This window comes from Sphaerodactylus townsendi, linkage group LG16, assembly GCF_021028975.2.
Source record: "Sphaerodactylus townsendi isolate TG3544 linkage group LG16, MPM_Stown_v2.3, whole genome shotgun sequence".
Classification (NCBI taxonomy): domain Eukaryota; kingdom Metazoa; phylum Chordata; class Lepidosauria; order Squamata; family Sphaerodactylidae; genus Sphaerodactylus; species Sphaerodactylus townsendi.
In genome coordinates, this window is record NC_059440.1 from 32,306,924 (window position 1) to 32,333,714 (window position 26,791).

Below are 26,791 nucleotides of genomic sequence, written 5' to 3' on the forward strand. Positions count from 1 at the left end.
GGTTGCCCTGGTTAGTACTTGGATGGGAGACCACCAAGGAGATCCAGGGTCACTATGTAGAGGCAGGAAATGGCAAACCACCTCTGAGTGTCTCTTGTCTTGACAATCCTTTGGGGTCACCAAAAGTCAACTCTGACTTGGTAGCACTCTCTACCACTACCAGTGAGCAAGGAGGATCCATTTAGCCTTCGTAACAAATGCCTTTTATAGAATCCATCATCTCTTAGATTTTTAAAGATCCACTGAACAACCATGACATCCTTGAATTTGTACAAATCTTTGTTAAACCTTCTAAGGTAGTAGTGGTCACCAGTAAATCCCTTATAAGTTTACTATGGGTTGCATGACACGTTGAGTCCATTTCCACAAATTGGATATTATGGACTTGATAAAATTCCTTAGAACTCACATCTTACTTGTAGGACCTCACCTGTTCTTCAGAAAGGGATTCTGTGCCATGCAGCCAGCTATCCAAAACAAGCTGTTTCCTTTTATTTGGGAGATTTCTTTGGCAATTCCATAATGTTCACGGCTTCCCTGGATTAAACAAAACTGTTCACATGAACATAGCCAGAAGTGCCTTTGAAAGGAGAGAGGGTAAAGAGCATATTCAACCTCCTCTTTGTAACCTGCCTCATAAATGAAGAATATAGAACAAGAATGGTTGGAACACAAAATCTGTTTACTTTCATGGCGATCAACTTATATATGTTTAAAGAGGCTTCAGTTCTGGAATCCATCCTACCTTCTCCCTTCATTCATCTTCTTTCCCACGGAGAGGAGAGACAACCAAACGCAAAAGAAAAATCACAGCCGCGACAGCCACAGCCTGGCGTTAAATAGTGGTAACTCATATTTATTACAATTATATACAATCATATTTTATATTTGAATTCTATACATGATCACATGGATGAGCAAGTTTCTGCTTTCCTCTGAGCGAGGTCGAGGAGGTGCGACGCTTGAGATATTGCAGGAACCCAGGCTCTTTCCTCACGAAGTGAACAGGAATCAGACACCGCTAGTTGGTTCGGCTGAGAATACGATGCCGCCAAACAACAGCCTTCCCAAAGCCTGTGGGCTGTTGCCGTTTTCTCTACCCAATAAGGCAAAAGTGGGGGGGGGGGGTGAGTGAGAGGGTATTACAGGGGAAGGGGACAGAGGTTTGAGACACAGGTCTCCACCCTGAAATTTTGTTTGGGGAAGAGCACTTGGTCCTTGGAAATTCAAGCCTCAGGCAGTGGGTGTTTCTCCTTTTCGTTTGACGGACCCAAAATCCCGCCATCAACACCAAGAACTGAGCCACTGCTATCTAGTGGCCATGATGCAGGTCCAAACTGGGGGCTGAGAGGGAAGGTTAAGCAAACAAGCATTCGATTTGGCTTCCTTTCCCTGCAGGGAAAATCATTTCGGCCACAAGATGCAGTGTAAGGTTAGCAACTGGATCCTAATCATGGATTCCTTTCCTCCCCTGTTAAGGTGCCAGTGGGGCGGTTAGGGGGGGTTGCTAGGAAGAGAACTTCAGACTGCTGGGAAAAGTCGGGAGACTGCCGGAGAATGGGCCGGGGGGGGGGGGCAGGGGGGAGGCATAACGGGTAATAGAAAAGTATTGGTGAAGGAGCAGACTGCCCACTCGTGAAGGAGGCCTGACCCCAAGAATACTCCACATGGCTTCCAGAGCAAACCTAAATTTTAATGGAGCCACTAGCAAGTCTATGTGCTAGACAGCATTTCTTTTGGCTCTGGAAGACAAGGAAAATGGGGTCACATACAAGGCAGCAGCGATGGACTGTCTGGTGAGGAAGGGTCTGACTTGGGAATGAGGGCTGAGTGGGAAAAAATATCAACCAGATAGAGGTGGGTGGTGGGTGGTCTGTAGGATCGCTCAGAAGGCAGAAGCCCGATTTTCAGTGAGCAACGTCTTGCGGGTAGTGATGGAAGAGGGGTTTGAAATGGGTGGGAAGGGGCAGGAACGCTTGGGGGATGTCAGCTATGCATTTTTTTAGCAAGGAAACCTCACTTCCCTAACTGTGGTGCAGCCCGAGCAACAACCAAGCCCTCTGCAGACCCGGGATGTGAAAAGGGTGGCAAAGATGAGAAGGTGGGTTGCTCAGGTCCAGCTCGACTCAGTGGCCACCTGGCTCACTAGAAGATCACAATACTCGCGGTGAATCACAGGGGAAGGGACAGGGGAAGTCACTGGGAGGCCTGGGGGAAGGAACAAGGGAGGCCCAAGGGGTTGGAGCATGATCAAGAGGTGCTTGGAGCCAGGAATCACCATCTCAGGTGCGCTAGTCGATCTCATTCTCATTGCTGGCCCCCTCAGGCCTCCGTAATTTCTCCACTTGCTCGTTGATCTGCCCGTCCCCGCCTCGTCGATCCTCCGTCTGGACGTCCAAGCACTCCTCTTCATCCACATGGCTGACATCGTCGTCATCCTCCTCATCTTCCTCCTCCTCCTCCTCCTCTTCCTTATTCCCTTTGTCTTCCCGCTTCTCCTCCTCTCCTTGCACCTCCATCCGCACTTGTCCCTTAACATCAATCATTGCTTCGCCCTCTTCCTCGGTGCCCAGCAGGTGGCAGTTGACCTTTGAACCTTCGGGGCTGTGGTTCTCCTTGACGGGCGAGGAAGAGTTGGACTCGTTGCTGACTGGGGAAATGTCACTGCTGGTGCTATGGTTGTTGGCAACCGGGTTGGATGGAGAGGAAGGCTTGACTGGAATTTGCCAGGAGGGGATCTTGGGGGCTGAGGGCGAGGGAGGGAATTGCCTCCTGGGAGAAAGAGGAGAAATCAGAGCAACTTTTTAAAAAGGGGAATCTCAAGAGACAAGAAGTGGGAACTTCTGAGAGATGCTAGAACACAAGTGGGCACATTTTCAGCCCAACAGCCATATATGGATCTACGCTTGCTTTTGAGAGAATCTTCTCCTGTTCTGCCATTCCTAGAGGCCCCCAAGTCATTTAACAGCTTTCTGGGAATATCAACCCAGTAGCTGATGTTTCAGTCTGGTGAGATCATGCCCCTGGATCAAAAACTCTTGCGGCCAAGAGTGGCCTGCATCACCATCTCGGATGCATCTCACCTGCAGCCCCTCTGTGCTAGAGAGTTCATCAGAAACAGAGCCGTACTCCACCAATCTACCTTCTGGCAATCTACCTACTGTCCTCCTGTGTTCATTTTAACTGGGCACCAGCCATACATGTTTGGCCTGATGCCTGATGCCTGAAATTATGTCAACACTCTCCTGTAGTTAAACACGGCATGAGAAGACCAAAAGAGGCAGGAAGGCTGCCCCATCCCTGACCAACTCATTGAGGGACACTTCATAAGCTTATAAGCTTCATAAGCTCATTGAGGAACACTTCATAAGCTTACAAGGAACTCTCCCAATTCTCTCTAGAGAATGGAACTATGGGGAGGCTCGTGATGCGCTGCACAGGCTCAGTTTCACTCAGGTATGAGTGATGAGAGAGGAGATGAAAGGCAAACCATACATCGATGGCTGCCTTCTAGACCTGTAGAACTGCTGGTCTCAGCCCCGTGATGTTGCCAGAGGTGTGGGGGGTAGCAACAGGCATACCAAGCTCGGGGATAACAACATTTGTTAAATGAACCCTGCCACAGAGCGGAAACCCCACTGATGGAGGGCACAGGCGATGTTTTGTCAGCAGTCGTTCAGTGATAGCTTCACATTAGAAGTACACTGTAGCCGGCTCAAGATGTTTATTTATGTGTTCATTCATTAAAACATTTATATCCTGCCTTTCCTTGTAGTTCATGATGGCTTACAGCTGTGGTGGCGAACCTTTGGCACTCCAGATGTTATGGACTACAATTCCCATCAGCCCCTGCCAATTGGCCTTGCTGGCAGGGGCTGATGGGAATTGTAGTCCACAACATCTGGAGTGCCAAAGGTTCGCCACCACGGGCTTACAGTGATAGTTAAAAACATTTCCAGTTGAAACCAAAATGAAATCACCCGAAGCTGAGAATTGGAAGAGTGGCTGAGCCCCGGCAGGGCTAGCAGAGCCATGGAAACTTGCCCTGGATACACAAGTCAAGGACGTGGCAACAGACACAGACTTTGCCCTTCCTCTTCCCATTCCACCAGTGGCCAGGACTAAGGCAAGTCCCCAGTGATGCGGCCAACTCTTCCAGAATTCACCTCAGAGCTGGCCACTGGCAGCATGGGTCTGGCAGGCTAGTGGCACGTCAGTGCCCGCTTCTTAATGCGGCAGGCCAAGTGGCCACACAGGTGGAAAACTTGCCCTGGTCCACTCTCTGCAACTCCTCTTCCCCCTCCAGTCCTGGGAGGCCGCTGGTTTTGAACCAACCCCTCCTCTGCATGCAAATGAGCTATGGCTCGACATTATTCATCAGTATCGTAAAGGCTATCAGGAAATTCAATTTGGACTCTTTTCTTGGCTCGGGTATCACGGCCTCTTCCTTTCGCTGCTGGGGAGGCTGCGTTGGCTGGCTCTATTTATTTATTTTAACAAATATATTTCCCTAAAGCACTTATCTCCACGGCTGCATTAAAAACACCACACAACACATCCCTCCAGGACAATGAATTTCCTCCTAATGACAAGATGTCTCCTTGTGCTTGCAGACAAAGAGCGCCTGTCCTTGTTCTGCTCGTCAAATGGCTTCAGGCAGCAACAAAGTTTTGCAAAAGAAAATTTAGGGAATCGCCTTTCAAACTCTCTGTACTGGCCGGGCCCTGTGAGCCCCACTGCCCCTCACACAAACGGCTTAAAGCAGTGGTGGCGAACCTTTGGCACTCCAGATGTTATGGACTATAATTCCCATCAGCCTCTGCCAGCATGACCAATTGGCCATGCTGGCAGGGGCTGATGGGAATTGTAGTCCATAACATCTGGCATGCCAAAGGTTCGCCCCCACGGGCCTAAAGCCAACCAAACAAGCTCAGGAGGTATGGAACGCTGACAGTAGCTGAGAGTCAGTTAAAGGGGGAAAGGGGGTTTATTTGGCTTGCCTGTTGCTTGAGGAATGGGTCTTTTCTCCCAGATTAAGGCCAGATTCACATGTGGCAGCAGAGGCTGGAAGTAAACGCACCACTTCAGGCTGACGGTTGGAGGGTCACATTTTGGAATGCTGCCCTACGTCAGAAACTCCCAGCAAACAGAACCACTAGAAGGGGAGGGGCAGAACCTGCTCTGTTGGCTTCCTATTTGCATGGAAATTTTTTAATACAGAGGGACACTCAGTGCCAGAATCCAGCACCTGCACTCTGCACGGGCTCAGCCTGTTCTTCCACCTCATTTTCTTGTATGTGTGAATCAGATCTAACATGCTGACCTCGGCCTCACTCCCAACCAACTCTCCTTTTTCATACCGGTTTAGGAGCAGTCCTTTTAGCGAGTAGATCTCTGACTTCAGCTCGTTGATATTCTGAGACTCCAGGATCCAGTTAGTGGACGTGGTGGCCTAGCATTCAAAGAAGAAGTGGGGGATCAGTGGGGCAGGAAGAGATTTAAGTGTCCCCAAGAGAAATTATGTCCGGCTCTTTCATCTCTACAAGACGACAAGCATTCTGCATCGGCCCCTCCACCAATTTATAAACTGTGCATGCAAACATATCCCCCCAACTGGCATGGCCTAAGCCAAGGGTCTGCAACCTGCGGCTCTCCAGATCTTCATGGACTACAAATCCCATCAGCCCCTGCCAGCATGGCCAGCTGGCAGGGGCTGATGGGATTTGAAGTTCATGAACATCTGGAGAGCCACAGGTTGCAGACCCTTGGCCTAAGCAAACAGAGGGTCCAGTAAGGGACAGAGAAACCTAGACCTGGGCAGCTGCGCTCTATTTCTGTCAAAGGGTGAAGATTTCTAGACACAAAAGAGGCAGTCTATGTAGACAGCAACCGAAATAGATTGAACTGTATCACAATCATTCAAAGTTCACTTACTCTAGCATCCTGGTTCCAACAGACAGGCGGCATGAAAGAAATCGCCCTCTGCTGCTATTCTGACTGAGTCTCTTGCATTCAGCTGCATGCTGCCTCTGCGTACTCCACTTAGTTATTGCGGTGTTGTGGTAAAATGTTATAGTGTAATAGGTAGAGGCAACATGGTGTAATGGTTAGAGTGTCAGACTAGATTCAAATCCTCTTTCCATTGCAGAGATTTGCTAGGTGACCATAGGCCAATCATACACTCTCAGTCTAACTTGCGTTACAGAGATATTGTGAGGATAAAGTGGTTGAGAGAGGAGAACTTGGGGAGCAAGGCAGGGTATAAAAAAGATAACACAATCATGGTAAGCATGCCCCCCTCAATCTTCTCTAACCTTGTTCTGAGCCAGCAGCCGTGAATTCCACAGATTAAGTTTTGCACCACGCACAGAACAAGTTTATTTTGTTCATTCCTATATAAAAAGTTCCATCTTGAACGTTTTTTAAAAAAAAAAAAAAAACGTACTGCCTCTGATGTGTTTGCTTGACATATAAAAGGAAGTTATTTGGGGGATCTTTAAAACACACACACAGCCATCTGCCTCTCCTCCCACTGCCTGAAGTAGAGAAATCCAGAATCCTACCACCTTTCCCTGCTGCGTGTGTGAATGGGCTCTTTAAGTCGCTCAGAGGCTTCCAGCTAAGGCTGGCTCGGCATCCAGTGTTTCCCCAACCAGTGACAAACAGTGGCTGACATTATCCACACAGACGCACTCCCCCGGGAATCCTCTTCTCCAGCCTTGGAGGCAGAGAGAATCGGGAGCCACCGTTCTGGCCCTCAAAAGCTACTGAAGCACATTAACACGGCAGCGGTTTCCACTCGCAGGCTTGCGAAGGGACTCAGATTTCCAAAACACATCTGGTGCCAGATGCTGAAGGACTTTAAGATATAAAATTTGACATCTGGGGCTTTTTAAAACCAGTCTTCTTTTTCATTTTTTAAACTGCTGTAGAAAACCCAAGCCCAGAGATTCCCCCCCTTCTTTTCATTTAACGTAGATTTTTTAATTACTTAAAGCTCTTCCTTTTAATTTTTTACAGCATACCAGTCGGAGTTTGGAAAAACAGATTTAAAAGACAAAAAAAATGTTACGTCGCAGCTGAGAAAACACAAGCTTTTAAAACCTACAGTTTATGAGTTCAGCCAAGTCTCTCTTTGTATATTGTATACATGCGGTTTCGATCACACGGCAGCGAACGCTAACGTTTTAAGAGGAGAAAGGTTTTTTTGAAAAATAAGAACGGAAAGAGGAGCCAGCAAGGGGGGGGGGGGAGTTTTCAGAGACTCCCAGAAACACAAAAGCACTGAGTTATTATTTTTAAAACAGCCCATGTGCTTTCGATATTAATACGTCGGATGCCCCCAAAATAGTTTCCCAATTTCCTGGCTGGCCCCAAGCCACCAAGGACTTTCTGGGTTAAGGGGACACATGACTTTAATACAAGCTCCCCAGTTGCTCTGGGCTCCAAAATGTGGATTCAGTGGGGGCATTTCAGCAGCACGGTGGCCAGGAGACAGAAAACTCCCATCAGTCCTGGTCTCTGGATGGTGAAGAAGAGTTTGGATTTATATCCCCCCTTTCTCTCCTGCAGGAGACTCAAAGGGGCTTACAATCTCCTTGCCCTTCCCCCCTTACAACAAACACCCTGTGAGGTGGGTGGGGCTGAGAGAGCTCAGAAGAACTGTGACTAGCCCAAGGTCACCCAGCTGGCGTGTGTGGGAGTGCACAGGCTAATCTGAATTCCCCAGATAAGCCTCCACAGCTCAGGCGGCAGAGCTGGGAATCAAACCCGGTTCCTCCAGATTAGATACACGAGCTCTTAACCTCCTATGCCACTGCTGCTCCTGAAGATGGCTAGGAGGGATCGGGACCACAAGGCTAAGGAAGGGGAGAATTGAAGTCTGCCTGTCATGCAGGAGGTCCCAGCAGAGGTGGAGTACTTATGGGGGTAACCTGGCAAAGGTAACCTGAAAAAGCCCCTCCCCCGTTGTTTCCCAAGCTGCTGGTCTACATCCATGGTGGTCGGGGCCGGGGGGGAAGGGGGAGGCTTTCAGAAGAATTTGTCTGGGGTGCAAACCAGAAATGTTGATGTTGGAGCAAGTCATCTATGTGGATTTTGGGGAGAACTACCACCACTTCCCACTCTGTTGTGGGGGATCTTGAGCGAAAACCTCCTGCGAGTTGGGACCACCGATATAGTATTTACCACTTGGATGAAGTCCCATGGAACTCAACGTTTGGGGGTTTTTTCCCCCTCAATGCAAGGTTTTTATTTGCACCCTTGTTTTATTTTACTTATTCATTTTATTGCTTTTACAATTCTATGAAAACCTGTGTGGTGGGGCCAAGAGTGCAGTGGGAATGTAAACAGCTGCTGGCCTGGCGGTTCCCCCCTAGGAATAGGGCTGTTCCCCAGGCAAACAGGTAGGGATGTTCTGGAAAGCTTCCTCCTTTTTAGGCCCCACCAGGACTCCTACAGTGATACCTGGGGGCACAGGTGGGATCCAACCAGTTCTCACCACTTCTCTAGAAGTGGTTACTAATTTTTTCTGAGTGCCGAGAAGGGGTTACTAAAGCAACCTCCCTGCCCAATAGGGACTGGAGGTGCGTGTGTGCGGCGGCGCCACTGTTGGAATCCCACCACCATCGGAACCTGTTATTAAAATTTTTGGATCCCACCACTGCCCTGGGGGGGAGCTGGGCTAGTTAGGTATCAGTGGTCATTTGCACAGGATGGAGGAAGAGAAGGAGCACCTTGGAAGCCGCCAGTTCTTGAGTGAGTTCCTGTATTTTCTGTTGCTGCTGCACGAGAAGTTCCTGGACAGAGGCTAAAGTTGTCTGAAGTTGAGTCACTGAGGGAAGGAGGAAAAAAGAATGGGAGATTTATTAAATCACCATCGGTGCAGACACACACAGACACCGAACAGAGCACCTTTTCTTCGCCTCTCCGTGATGTCAAACCGCAGGAGGCTTCTATTCCTCCTGTCCCTGATTTATCTGTGGGCGTCAGCTCATTCTAACCCTTCATAATTTATCTGCGCCGTGGGTAATCTACCTGTACTGTATCTAACCTCCAGTATTTCTACTTTATCTTCCCTTTGTATAGATGTCTATAGCCCACAGTATATCCATCCGAAACCTCTCCCTTCTAATTATATCGGTTTATGATTTGCACCGTCTCCCTGAACTTACACAGCTTTGGTATCATTTATCTGCCCGGGGGCTTCACACGGAAAACACTCGGGACAGAAGATCTCTGCCCGGCCCAGGACGGAGCTGCAGGGACAAAGGAGCAGGAGTATATTTGTACCCTCGTGCTTGTTTACGGGCACGTGAACACACCTGTGACAGTCACATTGCTGCAAACATTTCTCCAGATCTGAATCCATAACCGGGGCTTGAGAGGCAGGATCTCTTTTCCTTTACCTTTCCCATTTCGTGGATGCAGATGATGAAAGATGCATAGTTTGTTCATGTATGGTTTAATTCAGATCACATGTCAAACTGTGGTTAACAAAGCAGAACCATGGCTTAAGCACAGGTGTCAAACTCACCGCCCTCCAGATGTTATGGGCTACAGTTCCCATCATCCCCTGCCAGCATGATGCTGGCAGGGGATGATGGGAACTGTAGTCCATAACATCTGGAGGGCCACGAGTTTGACACCTATGGCTTAGTGTGATGTCTTGATGCTTCCTTAGCCATGGCTTCATGATTCACTAGTAAACTAAATTCAGAAACTCTGGTTTGGAGTGTGGGTTCGCTAAGCGTCACAGGAAAACTCCACTGGAGGGAAAAGACTGGTAGCAGAATGGATCCACAAGATCCAACACAGTGATTTTCCAGGATTGTACAGGAATTGTAATTAGTGAAAATTTGTCAGTTGACTTGGGAACCATTGGTTGAAAGCATGAGACAGGAATAAGTTAATCAAATAATATCTCCTGATAGCTAACCACAGCAGGTTGGAAGGAACACATGTAGACATCTGGGAAAAGCTGGATTTGGAAAAGGCTGATCAGGGAGAAACTGACTCATCAAAGCAGTTTCTAGGGACGCGGATAAACCAGATTTCTGTCTCTGGTGCGTGAAGCATGAATCCCTACCTACTTCCACATATAAGCCAGCTTTAAAAAAAAATCCACCTTCATTGTACTAGTTGTGGTTTAAAAACAGTTTTAAAAACTCGTGCTAAAAACTCAAGTAATCAGCATGCAGGCACAAAAATGTGCCCATTTCTAACATTCTCTGTGAGAACACTTCCTCTGGGGCAATCTTGCACCAGGTCTGAAAAATGTCCTTTTCGCCCATCCCTGCCATTTATTAGTTTTTTCTTCTTCCTGAACATGCAACTGTGACAAAGAGGCTTTAGAAAACTCAAAAAATCTGTGCGCCAGGTTTTGTGACATTTGGGCTGGTCCCAATAAAAAGGTATTGCACAACCATGGTGTCGGGAGTTTCTTCTGCAGATCAACACAATTGTCTCCTTTCCATCATTCTCCACTTTGCAATGCCTAACCCTTATTCATTTATGCAAATAGTTTCTACTCAAGCTGCCCAACTCCGTTAAAGAAGTTTTTAAAAACAACACAAACTGTCGTTGAAGAGACCAAACGTAATCCATAAAGCTGTCGCAAGCAGCAGGCAGCCAAAGCAAAGTATCATTCAGTTAAAAACAGGCGAAGAAAACTGTTAAGAACGGGCAAAGAAAGCTGTTTTAATCTAGTACCGAAAACTATTATAGCTCGGGGAGCATCTCTGAACAGCTTTGGCATACCCACAACTTCAGGTAGATAAGTCTGTAAGAACATGAGCTTGTGGAAAATAAGGAAGTAAATGTATTGTCGAAGGCTTTCATGGCCGGAATCACTGGGGTGCTGTGTGGTTTCCGGGCTGTATGGCCGTGTTCTAGCAGCATTCTCTCCTGGCACAGATGCAGGCGAAACGTCAGGAGAGAATGCTGCTAGAACACGGCCATACAGCCCGGAAACCACACAGCACCCAAGGAAGTAAATGCCTGGTCGCTGCCCAGACAGGACACCTCCTGGGAGGCTGTCCAACACCCCCCCCCCCCAAAGGACAGTAATAGGTTTTGAAAAAAGGCAGAACATAAGTGAAATAAATAAAACTTGGGTGCCACCACAGAAAAGTCTCTTTTCCTCCAGCAATCACCTATGTAATGTCTGCACATATATACATATACATGATGCTGCCTTATTCCGAATCAGAACTCCATCGAGGCCGGCATTGTCTACTCATAGAAGCTCCCAAGCGTCCCAGAAGCTCCCAAGCGTCCCAGAGGTCTTTTATGTCATCTTTTTAACTGGAGACACAGGGGGTTGAACCTGCAATCTTTTGCATGCCAAGCGGAGCCTCTTCCACTGAGCCATAGTCTTAAAGCACAGGTGTCAAACTCGTGGCCTTCCAGATGTTATGGACTACAGTTCCCATCATCCCCTGCCAGCATCTTGCTGGCAGGGGATGATGGGAACTGTAGTCCATAACATCTGGAAGGCCACGAGTTTGACACTTATGCTTAAAGGCTGGGATAACCACAGCAGGATCATCTGGAGAAGATCTTAAAAATTAGACCGGTTACTAATTCCTCCATGAAGGAACTAAAGAGACCAAAGTCATGCAGCCAAAAGAAGCAGAGATTCTTTGGGGGTGGGGGGTGGGCAGTTTGCTTGGACAGAAAATTGACTCTTGATGGAAGAAAATGGTTATGTCTGCTTGAGAGGATTTTTTAAAAAGGAAAATTATAATTCAGAACTTCCATCCAGTAAACATGTTCATAAAAAAATTTCCCGCAGCATGACAGGTAACAGGTAATCTGGGTCATCACAGGGGCACTGGGTAATGAACAGGAGCCTATGGAGTCAATAACAGAGAAGGTTGCTGGGGTCGGGGGACGCTCTGTAATTACAGCCTCTCTTGACCCTGCCTTGGATGATCAGAAGGAAAATGCGGAGGGGGGGAACAGGCACCCAAAGGTGGGGAGGGGGGACCCAAAGAAAACCCTCAGAGAAGCAGAAATTAAAAATGAACTTTACAGCCCCTCCAAAAGGCTGTCATTTTATTCCCCTTATTAATATTCTGAGGTTGGGAGCCTTTCCGTAAAAACATAATTAATTGAGGCCGCGCCGACAGTAAACAAGCAATTTCAAATTAAACCGAAATGACGGTGGCTTCATTTGCAAATGTGAACAGATTTCTCAGAGCAGATAAATGAAGTCACCATATAAAGTGGAGATGGAGGGGAAGGTTGGGGAAAGAAAGGGACGTGGGGAGAGGAGAGGCAGGGAGAAGGGCTTTGAGGGGCTGAGGATTGATGGAATCATTAATCTTCACCTGTCTGCGTCACGGTGCCGCTCATTTCGGAAATGTTCGACTCGATCCTCCGAAGTTGCTTCCTGTCTTCCTTGCTTCCCATGATCAGAGGGAGGAGGTATTTCTGTGAGAAAGAGCACAGGGGCATGTTGGATGGGGGGAAATAAAGAAAAAAACATCAGGGGATACTTCTGACAGGACCCTAGAATGTGAACCACCCAGTCCTCTTAGGAACAATTCACGTGCCAACGATGCGTTCGAGAGCGGACAGATCCATTTGCCAGTTGCTTCCACTGTGGAAGTCCATTCAAAGCAGATGGAGAAAAGCAAAACTTTCAGCCTTTAGGTTTTAAAACAATGCTTTACTGACTTATCCAAAAACCAAAGTATCTATTGTGTACACAATTCAGTATTTTCAGCTTTCACATTTGTCTGTTTTAAAAAGCAAGTTCTAGCCTTTACAACTGTAAAGAAAGTCAGCACTTGGAACAGGGGGAGAACATGAAGTTGCCATCCCCTTGTTGGGAAATTCCTGGAGTTTTTTGGGTTTGGAGTCTGGGGGGGCGGGCAGGTTTTGAAGACGAGAGGGACTCCTGTCAGGTATAATGCCACAGAATCCACCGTCCAAAGCTGCCAGTCCGCAAGTCTGCAAGGAGAGGAGCGGTATAGAAATTCAATAAAATAAAAAATGAATAAAATAAATTTCCAGCATCTCCAGTTAAAAAGGTACCAGGAGTGAGATGATGTGAAAGACCTCTGCTCATCACCCGAGAGAGCGGCTGCCAGTCTGAGTAGGCAATGCTGCCCTTCATGTACCCAGGACCTGATTCAGTATATGTTAGCTTCATGTGTACTGTGTATGCAGCAGGAGAAATATGTTTAGATTCCAGCAAAAGCGGGGAGGGAATGGACCAGATTATAACTATTTTAGCATCTGCTTCTGATCCTTGCTTTTTTGAAAGAGAGAGAGAGTGTGTGTGTGTGTGTGTGTGTGTGTGTGTGAGAGAGAGAGAGAGAGAGAGAGAGAGAGAGAGAGAGAGAGAGACGTTTAAAGGTACTTTTCAAAAAAGCTTACTACATTAAAAAAAAACCCTGAAGTGCCTGGGGGTGGAGAATATGTTCTCCACTTGAACTACGACATTAATGATACAGATGTCTGCCAAAAGCCTTGACTGTATGTATATACACTGCAACTACTCCCGGTGTTGCAAAAACAGCAAACTGCACCTCGGACCCGAGGAACAAATGCTGGGGTGACAGAAGGGCTTGATTTGACCTGCTTTCTTTTTTAATGCCAGAACTCGAAGTGATAACAAGAGCACACCTGGGCGTATGCAAAGTGCCTCTTTCCGCTGCTGAGTAAGCAAAGCCAAACCTAACAAATCTGGAAATAGAACATCTCCGGCAAGACACAGGTCGAAACACGGAGAGGCTCGGAGCCGTCTTCTCTCGAGGACCACTGCCTGGGCCCCTTTCACGCCAATTACTCATTGCTGAAGGCTGTTCTCTGTTTGCGGCATGCTGAGTTCATTTTCATTTATTCGGCAATAGCCTGTCCTCCCCTGATTTAAAAGCTATACACAACAGAATTTGTTGTTGAGGATAAATGAGAGGATCCTCTTGTCCTACGGGGTATTAACAGTTCCAAAATATATTCAGCAGCTGCAGTGAGTGGAAGTGTGCGCTGCGTACCCACCTGGAGCCTCAGTGCTCATGCGCACAACCTTACCTCACCAGGCATTAACATGCACATGAATGTATTAATCTACTCTCTGCGAAGTCAGGCTATCAGTTCAGCATCATCTTGGACTGTCAGCACCTCCCTGGGGAGCCAGGATGAGAAAGGCCAGCGTGGTGTAGAGGTTAAGAGCAGGTAACCTCTAATCTGGAGAACCGGGTTTGATTCCCCGCTCTGCCACTTGAGCTGTGGAGGATTATCTGGGGAACCAGATTCGCTTGTGCACTCCCACACACACCAGCTGGGTGACCTTGGGCTAGTCACAGTTCTTCGCAGCTCTCTCAGCCCCACCCACCTCACGGGTTGTTTGTTGTTGGAGAGGGAAAGGAAAGGAGATTGTAAGCCCCTTTGAGTCTCCTTACAGGAGAGAAAGGGGGGATATAAATCCAAACTCTTCTTCTTCTAAGCCACTTTGAGTCTCCTTACAGGATGGAAAGGTGGTGTATAAATCCAAACTCTTCTTCTCCCAACAGGTAGTACATTTCTAGAAATACAGAGGTGTGTTGGAAGGGATTCCCATAAAGCAAAAATTAGGGGCTGTGATTTACCAGAAAACAGGGGAAGAACATATTTTCTTTGTCTGACCGCAGTCTACTGCTCATCAACTTCCCTGAGGGCCCTGAGTCTTATGAGAGGCTGAGGGAGAGAGAAGTTCCTGCTGTCCTGTTCTCCACAGTATAATTTTACTAAAGTCTCCTCAGTGTCCCCTTCTTTTAAACCCCAAAGGCCCTAACCTTTCCTCGTAAGGAAGGCAATTCAACCCTTGATCATGTTAATTACTACTTTTTTCTGCACCTCTTCCGTGTCCCACTTACCTTGTAGAGCTGGTGGAAGCCAAATGCAATACCCGCCATGATAATAGCTAGAGCACCATAATCCCGCCATCTGGAATTTACTGGACCTGGATGGACAGAGACAGGCGTAATGAGAAAGACTGGAGTTATTTTATTGCTTCCCCCTGAGTCAGGAAGAAGACGGCAGCCCCCTGAACTAAAACTAGAAACGTGTCCTGGGTACGTGATAGAAAACTGGACCATCTGGACAGGGGCATCCAAATTCCAGCTTGTTTCTGGTGTTGTTGCATTCCAATCATCCCCCCTGTGGAGCACAGTTCAGGATGTTTACCTGCACGTTCTTTCCACCTGCAATTTCTTTGAAACATTACTTTTTCCCTTACCGAGTTGGGGAATTTCATTTCGTTCACAATCCCAAATCTCTTTGTTTTTGTGTCTCTACTGATGGGTAAATTGTTTTAGCATATCATTTCCTTAGCTAGGTCTGAAGAGTGCAACCTTATGGACTTGTGTGATTCACCTAGGGTGAACAATAATTGTCTGCAGGTGACAAGAAAGAAATGCTTTTGTTTGCTGGGAAATAGCAATGGGGGGTGTTCTTTCATACTATCTATGTACCACATATGATATGTTTAGGCAGTCAAGAGATCCATAATTCATGTGGACTAGTAACTTTTGCATGATTCTTTGCAAACATCTCAGTGGGTCTCGTTCTTCAGATTAAAGGGCAGCAGAATGTATTTTCATTTACTGATTATTTTTTAAAAGTACATGCTGCTCTAGTTCTTTTAGACCCATCATAAACAATTTTAACCCTTGGCCTTAACTCTAAATTTCCCAGTCCAAACTCCAAATTTGTCTCTTTAATTTGTCTTGCACTGAGATCCCGACTTTTAAGGACTTACTTAAGCCTGAACCACCCCCTAAAAACTGTGCCAACTTTCTGCTTAGGCACCACTCCTCTGCTCCACCGTCTGTTGTGTCCTCTGGGAGGAATCGAAGACACCTGTGGGTCCCCCCATAACGCCACACAGAAAACTCCACCAGCTTCGCCCTTTCACCTCTTTCATCTCTCCCTCCGTTCCTGTAACGCTCGCACTAAGAACATTTTATTGCCCCCTGGTTTTCATTATTAATGAAAAGGGACCGGGATGATCTTTCCGAAAGTTCAGAGAGTCTATAAAGACAAGGAGCTGAAATGCCATTTTACTCATTTTAGAGATGTGTGAAACAATTCTGTCTTCTGGCAAAAAATAAAGGCAGAGGAGAAAGGAGCGGAAACGCTAATTGGTAGAAAATAACCCCAGCAAGGACTCTGCAGCAAACTCTCTGATGTTACAGGACACGGGATACCTATGGGAAAGGGTACAGTCTCTGCCACGGCTCCAAAACTCTCCTGGTTCAAGGAGGGAAAGCACAGAAATGCTTTCCAGTTTTCTGCGACCAGAACAAACCCAAGGTCTTAAATGGACTCATTGCAGCAAACCTCCCTAATTCTGTACCACAAACATTTTAAGGTCGCCACAAGGCAAAGAAGTTGTGTGTTTGCCAAGAGAGTTGTCCAACATGTGTGTGTGTGTGTGTGTGTGTGTGTGTGTGTGTGTGTGTGATAATGCGTGTGCAGAAGGGGCCTCGGACTTTCTGGGTGGTCTCCCATCCAAGTTCTAACCAGGGCTGACCCTGCTTAGCTTTTGAGATTTAACATACTAGTACAGGGGCGGGCAACCTATGGCCATGCTGGCAGAGGCTGATCGGAATTGTAGTCCATGAACATCTGGAGTGCCAAAGGTTGGCCACCCCTGTACTAGTGCTTCATTCAAGCATTTAAATAAAGGCCGGATAAAACAAAGCAATTTTGCAACAAATGTGGAAAGTGCTAAAATTCTCGGTCCCGAAGGATCACACCAAAAAGACACCAAGCACAGCATCCCGCTGCCAACGGAGATCAGCCAGGTACTCCTAGGAATTTCACCATCAGGGCACAAAGGAAAAAGACCTCTATGGCTCATTTTCTCTTTGACAATGTAATTGTGAAGTATGCTGCCTTTACACACGGATGTTTCACTTAGCTAATGTGCCTAATAGCTCTTAATACACCAATCCATCACAAATTTTTTAAATCCCATTTTAAAAACTTGAACCTATTGCCATCACTACGTTTAGCCACAACTGATCCTAAATTGTGCTTCCTTTTGCCCTATTTTGAATCTGCTCTGCTTCCAGTCAATTCAGATCGGTGTCTGGGAGAAAACAGGTCCAAGGTTATAGCATCAAGGAAAAAACCTATAAATTAAAGGAAATTACAAAACTTGGTATGCATCAATGCAATTACCAAACAATAATCCTCGGTTGGGATTGAAGATGGGAGGTTTTAGATTAATATGGGACAAGGATCACAACTTTTGCCTTCAGCCTTTCCAGATATGGGACTCTTAACTTTCAACAGGTGAAATGTTTGTATGTATGCCCGTCTCTTTCCCCCTCTATCTCTGTATTATATACAGATTGCATTCAGACAATATTGTAAGCCATGTCCTATGCAACAAATTCTGGTTGGCTTACCAGACCTAAGGTACAAATCCTGGCTTGTTTGCAAACCTCAGTTTGTCTGTCTGCACATGATCGCTCCTAAATGAGAGCCATAAATGCCGGAGAACACCGCAGGGGGGGGACACAAATACTTGAGGCACACCTGTGTGTAGGGACTCCCTGGAATTTGCATGTAATGAAGGGGGTTAGGGGAGGTGGGTAATAGCATATACAAACCCCATCAATCATTTAAACACTTAGCGTCAAACTTGTCCTCACTGTTGGATTAGTGTATTTCATAAAGCCGGCAGTAGACAGTTTTGGCGTTCCTCCTTCCTCCTCAAGTGGTGGTGGTGGGGGGGACACTTTTGGAGCGTGTTTAAACTAGTCAGATTGAGTGATGCTTCCAGCAACTAATCGCATGTCAAATAAAAGATATTTTATGTAATAAATTACAGCTACAAGTAATTCAGATGTCATTTATCAGTTTTATTATCCCTGAGCCCAAGTCTTGTTTCTCTATATTAATCAAAATCAAGGAGTTGGAGGGTGGGGACTTTTTTAAAGCAGTTTTGACACCTCTTGGCAAAAGTACAGGCTCCCAGGCGGAGGGTTCACACGTGTGCAAATTGAGGAACTAACACGGAAGGAGAGAAGTGATTGTCCTTAGCCACCGGAGAGGATCAAACTTACGACTGCGCATGAATATGTCAATCACTAACAAAACTCTGTCCAAGTCAAAGTTCCATTAAAACTTCAGGCAAAGCAACTTGATTTTGCATTATCTTCTAAAAAATATTCGGGAATGCCTTCCTCCTGAATTCTTTCATTTAGCTATTCCAAAGAAAAGAAAGTGAAAAAATGTCCAAGAACACTGTCCGGGTTTAGGACCTCAGGGGATGACCATACATAGGTGTCAAACTCGTGGCCCTCCGGATGTTATGCTGGCAGGGGATGATGGGAAATGTAGTCCATAACATCTGGAGGGCTGCGAGTTTGACACTTGTGCGAGAGTGTCTGGTGACTTCTGATGCTTCTCATACTGGGCTTGTTCTTAAGGAAAGCCAACCCCTCCCAGTGCCAATATTTATTTATTTTATTTAAAACATTTTCTATGCTACCTTTCCACCCGCACGGGGTCCTCAAGGCAGCAAAAATCAAAACATTAAAACATTTCAGCATTAAAACAGCGTTTAAAACACTATTAGAGAGCAGCAGTGGCGTAGGAGGTTAAGAGCTCGTGTATCTAATCTGGAGGAACCGGGTTTGATTCCCAGCTCTGCCGCCTGAGCTGTGGAGGCTTATCTGGGGAATTCAGATTAGCCTGTGCACTCCCACACACGCCAGCTGGGTGACCTTGGGCTAGTCACAGCTCTTCTCGGAGCTCTCTCAGCCCCACCCACCTCACAGGGTGTATGTTGTGAGGGGGGAAGGGCAAGGAGATTGTCAGCCCCTTTGAATCTCCTGCAGGAGAGAAAGGGGGGATATAAATCCAAACTCTTCTTCTTCTCCTTCTATTATAGACCACTTCAATAAAAACATCTAAATGCACAAAGATACAACACTAAATCCAGGGATGAGAGCCAGAAACCATCAACCACCCTTCAGTCAGCCTGACCCGAGACACTCAAGCACCCATCCTCCAGACCAGGGGTCTGCAACCTGCAGCTCTCCAGATGTTCATGGACTACAATTATCAGCCCCTGCCAGCTGGAGAGCCGCAGGTTGCAGACCCCTGCTCCAGACTGAACATCTGAAAGCTCTGGGCAGAACATGGGAGCCACATGCCTCCAACCACTATGTGACACTACCCAATTTGGCTTTTATAGACTCTCTACCTAGGGCCGTGGTGGTGAACCTATGGCACTCCAGATTTCATGGACTACAATTCCCATCAGCCCCTCCAGCATGGCCAATTGGTCATGCTGGCAGGGGCTGATGGGAATTGTAGTCCATGAACATCTGGAGTGCCATAGGTTCGCCACCACGGACCTCGGGCATCGAATAAAATTAATCTCCAACTTTGTTAATATAAACGATCTGCACATTTTTCTTTCTCACTATGCCTTGCAATTGGGTGTTCTGACTGGTGTTGGAGATGGATTTGAAATAGTTCTCTGTGTGTGTGTGTGTGTGTGTGTGTGTGTGTGTGTGTGTGTCCCTGTTTTGCTGCTCTGTTCTACCACTGTTCAGTGTATCCTGAGACCTGTTATGTTCCCAGCATCCCCTGCTCTCACCAAGTCTGCAAAGCCTCCTATACTTCACTTTGAGTCTATTATAAAATACAGATTTGGGGCTGTTCCATCGTACACGAAAACATCTTTTTCTTCTCCAACCCCCACTTCTAATTTTTTTTTTTTGTACTGACTAATCATCCTGAGAAAAAATGTTCTGGCAAACTCCAAAGCTTGCTGGTTTCTTTGGGACAATTTGATTGTCCTAATAAAAAAGTTATTTAACACTGCTGTTGTTTCTGAATTTTCTGCAAAAGACTTCGGAACAAACAAGCAATGTTAACTTCTCAACATTCCCTAGATATTTCTCCTCCAAGGACAAGAAATGCAGAGGAAAGTAATTAACAAGGCAATAATAATATTTCTTCATACAATACTGGATTTAACTTTCATTTATGGAATTTGTAAGATGCAGAGAGCTCCTATAGAGCCAAAAGACACTTTTTTTTAAATACAACAACATAAAGTAATAAAGCGAACATGCAATTAACTTATGGAATTCATGGCCGCAAGTTGTGATGAAAGCCACAATTTCCAGTGGCTTAGAAAAACCCACTAAAGCAACAACTCTGTTTCAAATGGGAAATAAAAGCACAGTGCCAGTTCTTCCTGGACTGAACCACAAAAGGCCAGACGTGAAGAGCCTCTGGAGAGGAGCCACAGACGGAAAGGAGTACTAAATCCCCACACTTCAGTCTCACACACCCCATGGCGGAGTTTTATACAATCGCAGAGTTGGAAGGGCCCTTTGAGGCCATCTAATTGAATGCCCTGCCGAATGCATGGAATCCAAAGCTGTTGCTTCTGATGCAGGACCTTCAGTGAGGGAGAGAGCCCACCCCCACCATTAGAAAGTACCCTCTTGTGCAGAGGCAAATTGGGGGGGGGGGAATGGCGCCCAGGGGAACACCTGATCCAGCCCCCCCCCCCGGGCGGGGCGCCTCCCTGCAGCAGACTGCTGCCCCCCCCATCAGTGGCTGGCCTCCAATAGAAGGGAGGAGCCGGTACCGGGCCGGCAACCTGCCATGAGCCTGCCAAAGTACCCCTCGACTCTATTGGGGGGGGGGGGGAGTCAGCAGCCTGCTGCAGCCCCGTCGGGCACCCCTTGAGGGGTGATCGGTGGGCCCGCAGCAGGTTTCGGGGTGGTGGTTTTTCAAGCCCCACGTGACCTGATGGGTGGCGTCCAGGGACAGGGGATACCCCCCGTCCCTCTGGCAGGTACACCCCTGCTCTTATGTCCAACTGAAATTTCTCCTCCTAGGACTGAAGCATCTCAGAGCTAGTCTTGCCCTCTACAGTTTCTGCCTTCTTCCAGGTACTTGGAGCACAATCACAGCTTCCCAGCAGTGTTCTTTTCCACAGGCTAAACAGACCCGGTTGCTTTAACAATTCCCAGTATGTTTTCCAGACTCCCAACCATCTTCACTGACTACTGCAACAACTAGAACTGGACACCATCCTCCAGATGAGTGTAATGTGTAGTGTAAAGCCCAGTGGATTTATTACATCTCATGGCTTGGACACTATGCTTCTCCTGATGCAACCTAAAATTGCAACCTCAGATTGCATTTGCCCTTTTTGCAGCAGTACAGCACGGCAGGGACCACGTTCACAAGCATGTAAAGGTGAGCAGGGCCCTGTTGGATCAGACCAACATCCTGTTCCACACAGCTGTCAACAGCTGTACGACAGGCTAGAGATCTACCACGACCCCAAGGTTTCTTTCATATGGACAACTGTCAAGCCAGGTATATGGCATGCTGTACCTATATCCGCTTGCAAAACATACAGGATTAACAAGAACTGTGCCACTTGCTGTGTTCCACTAAGTCAGGGGTCTGCAACCTGCGGCTCTCCAGATGTTCATAGACTACAATTCCCATCAGCCAATTGGCCATGGTGGCAGGGGCTGATGGGAACTGCAGTCCATGAACATCTGGAGAGCCGCAGGTTGCAAACCCCTGCACTAAGTTGAACATATGTTTTTTATCCACTTCGGGAAAGCTGCTTGGAATTACATCTTGATCCAAAGGGCTGCCACATAACAGGGTGGGTCAGCTGCATGTGATTCATGTGCTTCGCGTTTTCATGGAACAAGGGCGGAAGCTGAAGGATCGTCAGAGCTTCCTGCTAATTTTATTGGGGAAACTGCTATCTTAGAAATCACGAGAGATAAGTTTAATGCTGCCTTTTATTTCCTTCCTCTATTTTTTTTCCCAAATTGCTTCCTTTTATCCAATCCTGCAACTATTTCCCCACTTTCAAATATTTCCTCAGCCACGAAGATTAGAATGTCACAGTTTTTTAAAACAAATATTTCATTTATACCCTGCTTTTCTCCCCAATGGAAACCCAAGGGGGCTTACACCGTTCTCTTCATCTCCATTTTATTCTTACAACGACCCTGTGAGTTAGGTTAGGCCAGTGGTGGCGAACCTTTGGCACTCCAGATGTTCATGGACTACAATTCCCATCAGCCCCTGCCAGCATAGCCAAGGGGCTGATGGGAATTGCAGTCCATAACATCTGGAGTGCCAAAGGTTCGCCACCACGGGGTTAGGCTGAGAGTACGTGACGGGCCCAGGGTCATCCAGCAAACTACACAGTGCTGGCACTCAGGCATAAAATATTGCATGAGAAACAGGAGGGGCTGGAATGTGCCAGGAATTAAAGAATATTTGCTGACTATTCAGGATTTACTTACTGTTTGGCGCAAGGGGAGGGGGCTGGGTTGGCACCAGCTGGGTAGAAAGGCTCTGCGGCTGGGGGTCCTCTTTGGCAGTGCCCGACTGCTGGAACGCGACTTCAATTTCATCATCCGTCAGCCCTGGTGGGAGAAGAGGACATGCAGATCATTCATCTCACCGTTGTGTTTGTTCTCATTTCTAGCTAGAATTATATTTGGATTAGGGGAAAGGCTGCAAGAGATAAAAGACCATCGAGCAGAAAATGGGAGCATGGGCGGAGTGGAGGGCGGGTCATACTATTTTTATTTTATTTTATTTATTTATTTTTCGAACTTATATACCGCCCAACCCCCGAAGGGCTCTGGGTGGTGGACAACATAAAATTCAAATACAAATAAACATAAAATCAATATCAATTAATCACTAAATAACATATTTAAAACGCAGCAGATTAATACATAATACAGCAATGCCCGCAAAGTCCCTCTTAGACCCTCCCGAGGGGAGAGAAAAAAGAGTGGGTCCTTTAGATGGAATGGACCCTACCTATAATGAAAAGGAGGGAGAGGTGGGGGGCACTTTCAGTGGCTGGACACCCCAAAAGCCCGGTGGAACAACTCCGTCTTACAGGCCCTGCGGAACTCACCAAGGTCCTGCAGGGCCCGGACAGCTGAAGGAAGAGTGTTCCACTAGGCAGGGGCCAGCGCCGTAAAGGTCCTGGCCCGAGTGGAGGCCAGCCGCATCATGGAGGGGCCAGGGACTGTCAGCAAGTTGGCCTCTAGCAGGAACTGTGCAGATACTAGAGTTATTTGGGAAGCACCTGCCACAGTTGAGCCGCTGAGAACGTTCCTGGCAAGTAGAAGTTCCCAAGTTTAGTTGTCAGCATCCCCGCCAGCCCTTTGCTGGAAAAAAAAACTTCCTGTGCCCCAAACCACTGACAGCTACTGCTGACCAGAGAAGACAATGTTGAGCTAGAAGGGCCGATGGCAACACAATTAATAATGCCAGAAATACTGTCTCCGTGTTTCCACCGTTCTCGTAACTGATCAGAAGTACCCACTGAAGAACAAGGGAATCCATTTTCCACTTGCTGTCTTTTGGAAGGTTTCCATTTGGGCTCTGACGGGCACCTTAGTGTTCCTATTCAGATGCACTTGGTATTTCATTCGTAAAGAAGGATTGATGTCTGATGGAGGAGGATCTTGGCAGCAATAAATCACACCTGCGATTCATTCTCTACATCTTGCCCTTACTTCGTTAGGGAGAAGAAAGAGCAAGTGGTCAAGGCTTAAATTTACCCGAGTAATCACAGGGTTCGCTGCGAGAAGGTTGCGACGGGTGAATGCACATTATATGCTAATGTGTGCCAGTTTCTTTCCCAAGACATGCTTTTAAAACGAGAACGAAGTATAATGGGAATCTGAAGCTGGTGGTACAGGGGGGCGGGAAAAGAAGCCATTAAAGGCTGAGAGAGATTCTAAGTATCATCATCATTACTGCATCTAATATCCCTGAGTTGGGCACCAAGAAGACCTGAGTCACTACATAGGACAGTGGTGGCGAACCTTTGGCACTCCAGATGTTATGGACTACAATTCCCATCAGCCCCTGCCAGCATGTAATATGCAACCAATTGGCCATGTTGGCAGGGGCTGATAGGAATTGTAGTCTGTAACATCTGGAGTGCCAAAGGTTCGCCACCACGGACATAGGAGAAGCCAATGGCAAACTGCCTCTGAACACCTCTTGTCATAGAATCATAGAGTTGGAAGAGTCCCCAAGGGCCATCCAGTCCAACCCCCTGCCATGCAGGAACACACAATCAAAGCACTCCTGACAGACGGCCACCCAGCCTCTCTCTAAAATCCTCCAAAGAAGGAGACTCCACCACGTTCCAAAGGAGTACATTCCACTGTCCAACAGCCCTGACTGTGAGGATGTTTTTCCTGATGTTCAGGTGGAATCTCTTCACCTTGAACCCATCACTCCTGGTCCTAGTCTCTGGAGCTGCAGAAAACAAGCTTGCTCCCTCACCCACATGACATCCCTTTAGATATCTAAACGTGGCTATCATGTCACCTCTTAGCCTTTTCTTCTTGAAAACCTTACAGAATCGTCAGAAGTTGGCTGCAACTTGGCGGCATTTTCCACGACCAGACTAGGCCCAGCCCTCAAGAGCCCGGGTCCCGAACAAAGCCCTAGGAAAAAGTTTGGCAGATAAATGTTGCTTCCCGAAATCTGGATTAGCAGGCTGGGGGTGGGGGACTCCTTTCGCTGCTGCAATTTAACCTTAAGCGACAGAGTATTAGCCTCCGACGCCACTTTCCAAATGTGGCTCATTCAATTTCCTTAATTTATCTTTGAGTTTATTGCTGCTTTTGAAGTAGCTTTTCTATTGCAATTCCGCATTCTTACCCCGAAAAAAACCCCGAAAAGAAAGAGAACATATACCATCAACTGCAAATGTGCCTCATTTTAATCTGTAATGGTATATAAAAAAAGGATCAACAACAGCCCAGAGTGGGGAGAAAACTAACAATAATGCAGGAAAACAGACAGAGAAACAAAAACCTAATTATTGGGTTAGACGACTAATTAGTCTAGATCGTTTCTGAAGATGGGAATAATTTGCTTTATTTTATGACAAATGCAGAAATAAAAAAAGAGGGAAGGGGAAGAGGAGGGAGGAAAGAATCAGGTCTGACTGTGATTAGCATGAAAGGGATGCAGAAGACCAGAAGGAAATAAAAGAGAAAACAGAACAGATCAGAGGAAGGCCCCGGCAGAACTCTCAGAAACAAAGTTTACGGTCTCTGTTTTAAAGGCTGCCGCTTGGCTAGCCCTGGTCACGCTGGCACTACACACAGCTGTCCTGCGTGCCGGGGAAACACCGGGCCTCCCATCTGCTCTGGCCACAACATATGGAAAGGATTTGGCCAGCAAAAAGAGAGAGAGAGAGAGAGAGAGAGAAAGGAGAGAGAGAGAGAGACAGAGAGAGAGAGAGAGAGAGAGAGAGAGCCAGCTGCTGACCAACATCTGTGAAGAAAGCTGCGCAGATGCTCTGCCATTTCCGAAAGGGAGAAAGTGCTCACTAGGAAAAATGGGAAGTAGGGGCAGAGGGAGAAGAAGAAGATTTTGCTAAAGTGGAGATGGCCACGTAAGGCCAGGAGAAAGATGACCTTTCTCAGGAAAGGAAGCATTTTAAAAAATGCTAATTAACATTCTAAGCTGCCCTGTTTCAAGAGACTTTAAAGGGGTAGGTGGTCGCACCTTTGAAAACCGAAGTGCATAAATTGGTACAGATCACGTGCAAAATGGCTGCAATTACTGGTTAGCTTGTGCAAGGTGAAGCACAGTCACTCAAAGACCACCAGATTTTTGCTCCTTGCACAAAATCTGCTAGTGACCCAGCTCTTGTAAGAACCGTTGGCAAGGACTGAGATTACTGCAGAGAAAGCTCTTGGCCGCGCACTCTTGGACCTTATGGGAAGGTAGAACCTTCAAACACTCTGGTTGACTAAGACTGGGGCAGGTGGGGGGAGGTCCAACAGAGAGAGATGGACCCAGAGGTGGGATCCAGCAGGTTCTCACAGGTTCCCGAGAGTAGGTTACTAATTATTTGTGTGTGCCGAGAGGGGGTTACTAATTGGTGATTTTGCCACGTGATTTTTGTCCCTCCTCTCAGCAGTAGCACGCAGAACTTGAAGCAGTCTAGCAGGAGGTGCACCAGCGTGCGTGGCAGCCTGCGCCTGCGTGCATTTGTTTCCCGCCCAAGGACTGGCGCAGCGGCTGCATCCTTGCCACAGCCCTGCCCAGGAATGCCCCGCCCCCGGAATGCCTGGCCACGCCCCCGTTGTGCCCCAGCCCAAACCCATTGGCACTACGCCACAGTTTGAATCCCACCACCATGGGAACCTGTTACTAAAATTTTTGGATCCCACCACTGGATGGACCCTCCATCCGATTTCAGTCAATTGCCACAGAACCTGGCAGAACACAGAGGAACGTACATGAAGCTCTCGTGGGAAAGTGTCCCACAACCTTGGAAGCCACAATTGAAAAGGTTTGGAGCCAGAATCTTGTCGGCTGAGGTCAAAGTCCCACTGGATTCATTTGGGAGGCTAGTCAGAAATTTCCCTCTCATTGCTGCTCACAGTGAAGGTAATTCTGGGAATGCGATTACATGATCCCATGCATCTGCCTTACACCCAACCAGACCTTTGGTCTATCAGAGTCAGTCAGGTCTGAGGGAGAGGTTTTCTGTACCACCAACACAGATTCTCCATCACTGAGCCACAGCCCCTCAAACAAATCTCACATGCAGTCGGACAGACGGCTTCGTTTTCCCCACCGTCCAATCACAGAGAGCTCATCCGATAAATGTTATCACTGAAGATTTTATGGTAAACTACAGGTCAGGCTTTGTAAAGCACGGGAAATAACGGCGATGGTTCGCCTGCCCGCTTTGCTCGGATTCTGTTTGGGTGGGATAAAAATT

General features: G+C 47.2%; 1 protein-coding gene across 1 annotated transcript in view; it reads right to left on the bottom strand.

Moving 5' to 3' along the window:
• Positions 1-840: 840 nt before the first annotated feature.
• The window catches only part of PEX14 (peroxisomal biogenesis factor 14), a 117,566-nt gene continuing 91,615 nt past the window's right edge, over positions 841-26,791 (bottom strand). Inside the window, exons 4-9 of the mRNA XM_048519381.1 lie at positions 22,311-22,433; positions 14,865-14,950; positions 12,333-12,435; positions 8,736-8,833; positions 5,361-5,452; positions 841-2,772 (exon numbers count right to left, since the gene is read on the bottom strand). Of these exons, the coding sequence (XP_048375338.1) occupies positions 2,292-2,772; positions 5,361-5,452; positions 8,736-8,833; positions 12,333-12,435; positions 14,865-14,950; positions 22,311-22,433 (983 nt within the window). The 3' untranslated portion in view covers positions 841-2,291. The remainder of the gene's footprint in view (positions 2,773-5,360; positions 5,453-8,735; positions 8,834-12,332; positions 12,436-14,864; positions 14,951-22,310; positions 22,434-26,791) is intronic.